At 39.3% G+C, this 10,984-nt stretch overlaps 1 protein-coding gene across 1 annotated transcript; it reads left to right on the forward strand.

The window, feature by feature from the left end:
• The first annotated feature begins 4,691 nt into the window (after nucleotides 1-4,691).
• On the forward strand, nucleotides 4,692-9,578 carry ttc22 (tetratricopeptide repeat domain 22). The gene is made up of 8 exons (XM_022216272.2): nucleotides 4,692-5,040; nucleotides 6,611-6,911; nucleotides 7,327-7,382; nucleotides 7,461-7,576; nucleotides 7,780-7,898; nucleotides 8,273-8,434; nucleotides 8,730-8,882; nucleotides 8,967-9,578. Exons 1-8 carry the CDS (start codon nucleotides 4,778-4,780, stop codon nucleotides 9,501-9,503), a joined length of 1,707 nt encoding a protein of 568 aa, XP_022071964.2. The 5' UTR covers nucleotides 4,692-4,777; the 3' UTR covers nucleotides 9,504-9,578.
• The last annotated feature ends 1,406 nt before the right edge of the window (nucleotides 9,579-10,984 follow it).

Genomic DNA, 10,984 nt, shown 5'->3' on the forward strand with positions numbered 1-10,984 from the left:
AAAACAGTTTAACTGCAACCTGACTCACTCGCAAGTGACTCATTACTCCTGTTACCACATAAACACACATATCTTTTAGCTGCCAGTAGCTGTCACTGAGTGTCTCATCATGACTAGGCCTGAACATATGTGTTCATTTTACCAGAGGAAAGCATTAGATCACTTTGCTTATTTTCAGTCTAACACTGGCCACTTTGAAGAGTGGCAAAAAGCCACTATGACACCAAACATCTCCATTTTCTAAACAGCTTTAAAGGTAAGAACCACTGGACACCCACTAAGGCTGTCATATAAAAAAATATGGTGAAAAACATAAATCTGTTACTATAAGTATTTATAAACTGTAAACTAATGAACACTTCCAGTAGGTCTGGTGACTCAGAACATACGTGTCCAAGTTTAAAAACATCTTTTATCAATTTAAACTACATACACTCAACAAAACATACACAATATCACCATTTCTCTCAAATATTGTTCACAAATCTGTCTAAATCTGTGATAGTGAGCACTTCTCCTTTGCTGAGATAATCCATCCCACCTCACAGGTGTGCCATACCAAGATGCTGATTAGACACCATGATTAGTGCACAGGTGTGCCTTAGACTGCCCACAATAAAAGGCCACTCTGAAATGTGCAGTTTTGTTTTATTGAGGGGGGGGGTCCACTCCTCTTCAATGGCTGTGCGAAGTTGCTGGATATTGGCGGGAACTGGAACATGCTGTGGTATACCCCGATCCAGAGCATCCCAAACATGCTCAATGGGTGACATGTTCGGTGAGTATGCTGGCCATGCAAGAACTGGGATGTTTTGTGGGCAGTCTAAGGCACACTTGTGCACTAATCATGGTGTCTAATCAGCATCTTGATATGGCACACCTGTGAGGTGGGATGGATTATCTCAGCAAAGGAGAAGTGCTCACTATCACAGATTTACGAACAATATTTGAGAGAAATGGTGATATTGTGTATGTGGAAAAAATTTTAGATCTTTAAGTTCATCTCATAAAAAATGGGAGCAAAAACAAAAGTGTTGCATTTATATTTTTGTTGAGTGTACATCTCATATTTGTTCTGTCACATTTTAACAATCCGCATCCTAGGATGTCAGTAGTTCAGCCATCATCCCACCATGGGTTCTACTGGACTGCTAAACAAAATAATAACTTAATTACACACCTGGACAAAATTGTTGGTACCCCTCAGTTAAAGAAGGAAAAACCCACAATTCTCACTGAAATCACTTGAAACTCACAAAAGTAACAATAAATAAAAATTTATTGAAAATTAAATAATCAAAAAGCCATTACTTTTGAATTGTTGATTAACATAATTATTTAAAAAAACAAACTAATGAAATAGGGCTGGACAAAAATGATGGTACCCATAACTTAATATTTTGTTGCACAACCTTTTGAGGCAATCACTGCAATTAAACGATTTCTGTATTTGTCAATGAGCGTTCTGCAGCTGTCAACAGGTATTTTGGCCCACTCCTCATGAGCAAACAGCTCCAGTTGTCTCAGGTTTGATGGGTGTCTTCTCCAAATGGCATGTTTCAGCTCCTTCCACATATGTTCAATGGGATTCAGATCTGGGCTCATAGAAGGCCACTTTAGAATAGTCCAACGCTTTTCTCTCAGCCATTCTTGGGTGTTTTTGGCTGTGTGTTTTGGATGGTTGGCCTGTTGGAAGACCCATGACCTGCGACTGAGACCAAGCTTTCTGACACTAGGCAGCACATTTCTCTCCAGAATGTCTTGATAGTCTTCAGATTTCATCGTACCTTGCACACTTTCAAGACACCCTGTGCCAGATGCAGCAAAGCAGCCCCAAAACATTACTGAGCCTCCTCCATGTTTCACCGTAGGGACAGTGTTCTTTTCTTCGTATGCTTGGTTTTTGAGTCTATGAACATAGAGTTGATGTGCCTTACCAAAAAGCTCCAGTTTGGTCTCATCTGTCCAAAGGACATTCTCCCAGAAGCTTTGTGGCTTGTCAACATGTATTTTTGCAAATTCCAGTCTCGCTTTTTTATGAGTTTTTTTCAGCAGTGGTGTCCTCCTTGGTCGTCTCCCATGAAGTCCACTTTGGCTCAAACAACGACGAATGGTGCGATCTGACACTGATGTACCTTGGCCTTGGAGTTCACCTTTAATTTCTTTGGAGGTTGCTCTGGGCTCTTTGGATACAATTCCAACGATCCGTCTCTTCAATTTGTCATCAATTTTCCTCTTGCGGCCACGTCCAGGGAGGTTGGCTACTGTCCCGTGGGTCTTGAACTTCTGAATAATATGAGCCACTGTTGTCACAGGAACTTCAAGCTGTTTAGAGATGGTCTTATAGCCTTTACCTTTAAGATGTTTGTCTATAATTTTTTTTCGGATGTCCTGGGACAATTCTCTCCTTCGCTTTCTGTTGTCCATGTTCAGTGTGGTACACACCTTTTCACCAAACAGCAGGGGGACTACTTGTCTCCCTTTAAATAGGCAGACTGACTGATTATGAGTTTGGAAACACCTGTGATGTCAATTAAATGACACACCTGAGTTAATCATGTCACTCTGGTCAAATAGTTTTCAATCTTTTATAGAGGTACCATCATTTTTGTCCAGGCCTGTTTCATTAGTTTGTTTTTTTTAAATAATTATGTTAATCAACAATTCAAAAGTAATGGCTGTTTTTGATTATTTAATTTTCAATAAATTTTTATTTATTGTTACATTTGTGAGTTTCAAGTGATTTCAGTGAGAATTGTGGGTTTTTCCTTCTTTAACTGAGGGGTACCAACAATTTTGTCCACGTGTGTAACTGTTCCTGTTATGTTTAAATTGCTCTCACTATCAGCCTACTGTTGGGCTCTATGTATCTGTTATTGTTGCAGTTTTCAGTTTTACACCTCAGCAGTCAGTGGAGCAACGATTTTTTTTCCTTGAATTGCTTCTCCTGAAGAGGCTTTGTACAGTTTTTCCAGTTTTCTTGGAGAGCTTGCACTTGTCTAGGAACCACTGAGTCCAATGAGACACTGAGTATGACAGTGGGCGTTCAGCATTAAACACACAGATGCTCTTCAGCTGCTCTGTAAGTCTATTTTATCATAATACAAGTTTACCTTCTGGTGGAAGAGTTTGGATTTGTGTGCAGAAGCAATCTACAAAACCCAATTCCAATGAAGTTGGAACATCAATAAAAACAGAATAAGATGATTTGGAAATCTTTTTCAACCTATAATTAATTACAAAGACAAGATATATGATGTCCAAACTGATAAACTTTTTTTTTGTGCAAATATTCACTCATTTTGAATTTGATGCCTGCAACATGTTCCAAAAACAGCTGGGACAGAGGCATGTTTACCACTGTGTTACATCAGCTTTCCTTTTAACAACACTCAATAAGCATTTGGGAATTGGCACTAATTGTTGAATCTTTGTAGGTGTAATTCTTTCCAATTCTTGCTTGATGTATGACTTCAGTCGCTCAACAATTCGGTGTCTCCGTTGTCATATTTTGTGCCACACATTTTCACATTTTCAATGCGAGAAAGGTCTGGATTGCAGGAAGACCAGTCTAGTACCCACACGTTTTTACTATAAAGCCACGCTGTTGTAACACGTGCAGCATGTGGTTTAACAAACAGAACGTCCCTGAAAATATGTTGCACATGTTGCTCCAAAACCTGTATGTACACTGACTCCTTGTAAATCATTGTATTCTGGGTTGTTTTTGTTTTACGTTTTACAGAGCGTCCAAATTTCATTGAAATTGGAGTTTGCAGAGAGCAAAATGTGCATATCATGTTTACCTGATGGTGTATATTTAGAAAGAGGATTCACAGAGAATGTTTGCATTTTTTTCCAACTATTGAAAGTTTTTTGCATATTTCCTCCAGGTGGTTACGTACATGTCTGTCAGCAGCTCATCACAAAACTCCTTACTGATAATTTGTTATTTTTATTCTGCCTCTAATAAATTAATTAAAGATATGCTTGCAAGCACCTACACACGTGGACAAAATTGTTGGTACCCCTCAGTTAAAGAAGGAAAAACCCACAATTCTCACTGAAATCACTTGAAACTCACAAAAGTAACAATAAATAAAAATTTATTGAAAATTAAATAATCAAAATCAGTCATCACTTTTGAATTGTTGATTAACTTTCTCTTTAACTGAGGGGTACCAACAATTTTGTCCACGTGTGTACACTACATGACGGACGGAGAATGTTTTACTGAGTGTTTCTTCAGTCACACTAAGCCTGATGGGGTACATTCTTCTATGGGCCACTGACACAGGCACAGAGGGGCCAAATCAGCTAACACTGTCTCCAGAAACAAGGCGTCAAGAACATTTTTGCAAAAACCAAGACATTAAATTAAATCATCCTGTCAGTAGTGACTTTAAGGAATGTCAAATAGTATTTCTGTTACTGAGACACATCCGAAAAAACAAAGACAAAACACGCATAAAGAACTATAATTTTCTAAAAAAATAAAAATAAAAAAGACATTCATATGATTTTTGTGTTGCTTACTGAGAATGTCATGAATGAGAATCCAGAATAGGGAAAAGGTGCATCATAAATGTTATTCCACTCCCTAGTCACTCACAAGCTTAACCTGTTCAACCTGCCTGCACCTGCAGAGAAACCGTGGTTTGTGTAAGAGTGAACTGAGGAGGAAGAGCTGTTTTCTTTCGATCTTCAGATAAAATATACACCAACAGGATTTTGTTGTACGTTTTAAAGGTTTCTTGAGGAAGAACAAAAGAAGACCATGGAAGCAGAAAAAACGGAGGACATTGAGTCTCTCATGGAGGACATGGACTACATCCCAGGTCACTTCCACCTGGAGCTGAATCTTAACTGTGATCCTGTTGGACCTGTGAAGCTTCGACATCGGGACACTTATTTGAAACAGGAGAGTCTGCGAGCTGAGCTAGAGGCTGAAGTTGGATATCTTCAGTACGCTGTCCGAAATCTTTTGGGCCTGCTGGCTTTTCACCTTGAACAGCTGGAGACAGCTGAGGAAATATTCAGGTAACAATACACTATCATCTTTTTTGAGGTAGAATATTCAGAATATTCACTACAGCAGTTGAATTACAGAGCTGACTTTAATACACTGTCAATGCCTGATTTCTTTAGAGATCTTGAGCAGTTATGTATTTTCCTGCATGCTTGTGTGAAACAGAAATACCTGACTGTCATTTACATACACTTCAGCTCAACCACACTGATTGTCTAGACTGTTTTACTTTTTAGCTGAGCTTATATAATAAACAACTATTATAAATTTTTGCTGCTTGTACCTCTAATTTTCAAACAGCACATTCCAATACAGAACAGACTCGTATACACAGTGGTATTTTACAGCATTTAATTAAAATATGCAAATGATTTCATTCTCTTTTCCTGCTGCCATTTTACATAACAACTTTCCTACAACCAATTTCCTGGTAGCTGAGGAAATACAGATCAGAAACACCAGTTAATCTCACAGCAGCTCTGTGAAGCTGTACTCAGAGTGATACTTGGAGCTAAATGCTGATGTGCTCATAATAGCAAGGCTAATATGCTAATGTTTCAACATGTATTGTACTGGCCATGCTTAGTTAGCAAAGTTAGCATGCTAACACTTGCTATAAAGATGGCTAACCTATACTAGCCTATACATTTGCTAACAAAATTACTAAATTAAACAACTGAGGGTGAATAAACTATAGTTAGCCATGAATAAAAATGTGTGTACTATTTTTCTTGGTAACCCAACCACTTGTCAGGACATTTCACGAAAACCTGAAAATGTCAAGTTATCCTGGAGAAAAAGTCAATTAATGCTCTGGCTGCCATTAATAACTAAAATCTCCCACAGTTGAGATATTTAGTCTAGACCAAAGCGAACAAACATAAATTAATGTTTTTCACTACACTGTAAAATATTATTAATCAGTTTAGTCAAATCAAATAATCCTTTCTGCTTTTTTTTTTTTTTAAAAAAACACATGGATTTTGCTTATTTCTAGTAAATGTATCTGAAAATAGAAGTAAAGGAGAGTAAAGAAATAAAACTGTTTTTGTAGATTAAGAAAACAGATATGCTGAAAACTTGCTGTGTTTTTAATACATGTTAAATCTACTACAATCATTATTTTTTGGAATGCTAAACAGTTGTGTGACAGAATTAGCATTGAATTTAGGCCCTATCCATCCATAGACTTACCATGTATCTCACCATAACCAGGAACAGGCTCCCAGATGGTCTTTGTATGAACTTAAGGCTAAAATGACTTCAATAAAGAGGGTTGCATGCTCAGTGACATATTCAGTGAAGAAGAAACTGTTAAAACTTGAATGTAAAAAACATAAAAACAAAGCCAGTCTGCCTGCAACTATTGTGTATGTGATTCAACTTAATATGTTAAGTTTAATAATGTTGTTTTCTCAAGATAATTTAACACAGCGAGTCTAAACATTCAAAGTTTTAAGGCAACAGGAGAACTTATGCTTCTAAGCTGAATGAACTTAAAATAATTTACAGGGCAGAATAATTTGTATGTATTTATTTATTTATTTTATCCCATCCCCACACTGTCTTTTGACCTTTCAGGAGTATTTGTAAAGAGGATCCTGGGAACCTCAACGCCTGGGCAAACCTGGGCTACGTGTACGACAAGCTGGGGAGAGAGCTGGATGCAGGAGAGTGTGTGGACAAAGTGTCTCACTTCATGGGTTTAGATCCTGGAGAGGCCTGTCAAGAGGAGAGCAGACTGCTGGCTGCTCGCTGCCTGGCTGAACAGGCCTACGTTTATCCACACGATGTGGAGCTGGACAGCAAGGATGACCTGAGAGAGAGACTAATGGCAGCGCTGACACTTTACAACAGAGCCTTGGATTATGGAGGTCATCTGGTGAGATGGAGACATAAATACTCAGAATAAAGATACTTTGAATGTTAAACTGCTAAGGATTAAAGTGCAGAATGTAAGGTGGAGCTGTTAGATGTTAATAATGCATGTCATTATGAGACTGCATAATCCAATCTCTTATTGGCTGCTAGTTTAACCACGGAGTGCTGGTAATTATTGGATATTTTTGGACTCATTGCTCTTGTATGAGTCATTTCATCTGCAAACCTTTACTGTAGTTTGAAGATGTGGCACATGTATAACTAGCTTAGCTCCACAGAAAGTCATGTCTATTTATTGTAGCTCAAATGAGAGTTTTTAATCTTGTTTTTTTTACATTTCGGACAAGTAAAAAAAAAGTGTACATTTCTTTGAAATAGCCACTAACTAATGCTGCTGGACCACTGTTGATTTTCAGATACCAACAGAGGAAAAACGAAGCTGGTATTTCAAAATGGCAACCAACTATATAAGGTACAGCACCAACCTCAGAAGATTTAGATAGATATCATTACATAGCATGAAAATACTGAAGTTGTTTCCTTTCTGCAGACTGGACAACATAGTAAAGACCAAAGAAGATTCTGAATACTCCAGACTGACTCACTACAATAAGGGACTCAAACTTCTCAAAGAAACTCTGGAATCTGAGAAAATGCAGCACAAAGGTAAACACTGCATGTTTCTGTATGGACAGTATATCAGCTCTGCTGTACATTCACAGACAGAAAATGCAGTAAAACCTTTCTGGAAATATTTAATTGGAGTGAAAGTACTGGCAACAACACAATAATGTTAAAACACTTTAATACAACCACCAGTCCTGCATTCATATCTCATTAATTAGTCTCATTCTGACCTCCCTTGTCAGCTCTCGCCTGGTGTTATGTTGGCATCATGTTGGAGAGGAAGGATGAGTTTTCCTCTGTGCCCATGTCGATACATGACTGTGGCTTCTCAGCCTCTGATCCTCTGTTTTGCTATGGAACGGTAAGTTCACTCACCTATGTAAATTTCAGACAAGCCAGGAAAAAACACAAGTGAGGACTGTTTTGTATGAAGGTACTCTAGAAGTCACTAGATCTTGTTCCTCTTCGTGTGTGAGTTGTATGTGTGTAATGTGATGAGATCTGTTCCCTTTACATTCCCAAAAGCTATGATTTGGTGTTAAAGACAACAGGTGCAGATGTACAGCCATGGCATCTTTGTTGTTTTAAGTTTACACATTGTAAAAGTTATGCATGTCTTGTCTTAATGTGACTTTATTTAATGTTGAGGGTGCGTTAGTCCTACTTTACATGACAGTTTGTGACAAGGCGATCACTCTGTATATGCCACAGTAACAGAACTGTCTGCATCTTCAGGCCATAAATTTGGCCAACGAGGATGCATTTGTTCTGAACCTTCTAGCCAAGGTCTTCTTTCTGCTGGGCAAACATGAGATGGCCACAGGGATCTGCAACATGGCCCTGAATGTGCTGCCAGACCCAGAGCTCAACTGGCAGGCTTACTGCACCCGTGCCAAGGTACTGCAGCTGAGACACTTCAAATCAGCATGACCCAGTCTACTGTCATGTCAGATCCTTTCAGTGCTTTAATATTTGCATGAAATTCAAGTGGCTAATAGATGCACACAAGTGACATATTTGGGTAGTTCTGTTGTGTTAGCTGGTATTAACTGTTAATTGTTGTATTTATGTGCAGTATTTATCTGAAAATGTTAACAATGAGGCCCTAAACTGCAAACAGCTGCAAGAAATACAAATATACTTACTTTTAATGAGATAACATATTTACAACATGGTGCTGTGTTCTTTGTAGATCAATATGATCCTATATGTCAGAGACTTGGAGAATGCAAAGCATGGGGAAGGAGGAATACCTGACCGACAGAAGCTAACTGAGGCTAGAAAAGACTTGGAAAAGGTGCTCAGTGTGTGTCCATGTCTGCGGACTTATATAGAAATGGCACAGGTAAAAAACATAAACTGTGACACAGGTGGTCAAATATTGTGTTTTTGCTTCAAAAGGCTTATCAGATTCATGTCTTCCTCTCAGGTGTATTACTACATGGGTGTAGACGCACTTCAGGAGAGCCTGTTAGTGGATGAGAGTGCAGTGAACAGTGCCTTGGTGAAGATCTCTCATGCTCTTCAGTTTGAGCAGGCCGATAGTTTGCCAGACCTCCACGTGCTCAGAGGACGTTGCCTCCTAATGAAAGGTGAACAGCAGAACGCTGCAGATTGCTTCAAACAGGCCGTGGAGTTGGAGAGACCAGGGAGCAGAGATGCCACAGCCCTGCGCTGCCTCCTACAGGCCCTCCTGGTTCTGTTCATGCAGGGAGGCCCTGATCCCAGCTCTGCCATCACCCAGCTGGAGCTGTGGGTGCACAAGTCAGAGGAGAGGTATCCTCAGGACGTAGTGAAGGCCGAGCTGAAGTACCTTTACAGGACACACACGGCCGAGGTCACAGAGTTATCCAGGACTCTGATCAGTACAGGACGCCTGGACCTAGTGAGGAGGTTGCTGCAAACAGTGGTGCCCAAACAGCTGGCTAAGAAGAGACCAGTGACTAGATCTGTTTCATATACCTGAAGCAATAGACAGATAATAGATAGACAGTGTCACAACCCGGCTAAAGGCTAGATAGACACTGGAGGCGAGCCTACATGTGAGCTGTAACTAAACATAAGTTTAATTTACAGTTAGTTTAAACACAACTCACTTGTGCTCCAAACAAAAAGGATGCATATTTAATGAAGGACCTAGGATCCCTGACCTATCACTATACACACCAGTGAGCAGTGATTCCTAACACATCTCTGGGGGCCATCAGGTGGAAACCTCCCTTAAATGGTGTTTCACCTATTTAGTCCCACAACACCTCCAGGAGGGTAGGTGGTGAACTCTGGTGTGAAAAAATTGGTAACTGCTAATTTCTAATACTATCTAACAAGAAAAAAACAAACAAACAAACAAAAAAAGCCAGAGCCACTACCTTAAACCACAGACTTACCTGAGATGGTCCCAGACACTCCCCAGACACCTTATCTACAGAACTAAATGGGAAATTATCCAAAGTAAAAGCAAACAATGTGAAAGCCAGAGAAGAGAGAGCTGGACTGACTGTTGCCACCCAGCTGAATGTCCGCAACAGCTCGATATCCCCTATCATATCAAACAAATAGTGACTCATGAACTTCTTGACACCATTTCACAGATTTAAATGAACAGCTGTCACTAAGGACTGTCTCTACTCTGACTGGGTATGCTTTCTAAACTGTGATGTTTCTGGGCAACTGTCAAGTATCATTTGTTAGAAGAGCTGCTTTGATTTATGGATCTATGTACACTTTTGTTCAAAGGTTTGGGGTCATCCAGGCAATTTCATGTTTTCCATGAAAACTCACACTTTTATTCATGTGCTAACATAATTGCACAAGGCTTTTCTAATCATCAGGTAGGCTTTCAACACCATTAGCTAACACAATGTAGCATTAGAACACAGGAGTGATGGTTGCTGGAAATGTTCCTCTGTACACCTATGAAGATATTCTATTAAAAGCCAGCCGTTTCCAGCCAGAATAGTCATTTACCACATTAGCAATGTGTAGACTGTATTTCTGATTGTTACCATCATTGAAGAATTTTTTTTTCTTTTGTAAAAAATAACGATATTTCTAAGTGACCCCAAACTTTCAAATGGTAGTTTATGTTCCAGCATGTAGTTATATTCATTGGCTGTGGTAATGCACCTTTGGCTTTCCTACAGGGACCATTTAAACAACTGCTACTCAAAGTAGCTGTCAAATGAATAGTTGCATCGCTATTATACAGACTTTGAGAGATTCTGACATTAATGGACCTGTTGTTGCTACAGTAATAACCAAACACTACCTCTCTCTGAGTGAACATTCTACTACTGATCTAGGGCTGGACCCGAATATCCAAATATCCGAATATTCGGTCGTGACGGTGGTATCCGGATATTAATTTTGAGATCTGAATATTCGCCGCCCCCCACCGTCGGACATTATGGAGCGGACTGGACTGAATATTGGGATATTCGTCATTAA

Source organism: Acanthochromis polyacanthus, chromosome 4 (genome assembly GCF_021347895.1).
Source record: "Acanthochromis polyacanthus isolate Apoly-LR-REF ecotype Palm Island chromosome 4, KAUST_Apoly_ChrSc, whole genome shotgun sequence".
In the NCBI taxonomy this organism is placed as follows: domain Eukaryota; kingdom Metazoa; phylum Chordata; class Actinopteri; family Pomacentridae; genus Acanthochromis; species Acanthochromis polyacanthus.

Excerpts from the sequence above, each read along its gene's own strand:
- ttc22 (XM_022216272.2), top strand. The coding sequence starts at position 4,778 with ATGGAAGCAGAAAAAACGGAGGACATTGAGTCTCTCATGGAGGACATG. Across the intron at positions 5,041-6,610 it reads ACAGCTGAGGAAATATTCAG|GAGTATTTGTAAAGAGGATC; the intron begins GTAACAATACAC and ends TTGACCTTTCAG. Across the intron at positions 7,383-7,460 it reads ATGGCAACCAACTATATAAG|ACTGGACAACATAGTAAAGA; the intron begins GTACAGCACCAA and ends TCCTTTCTGCAG.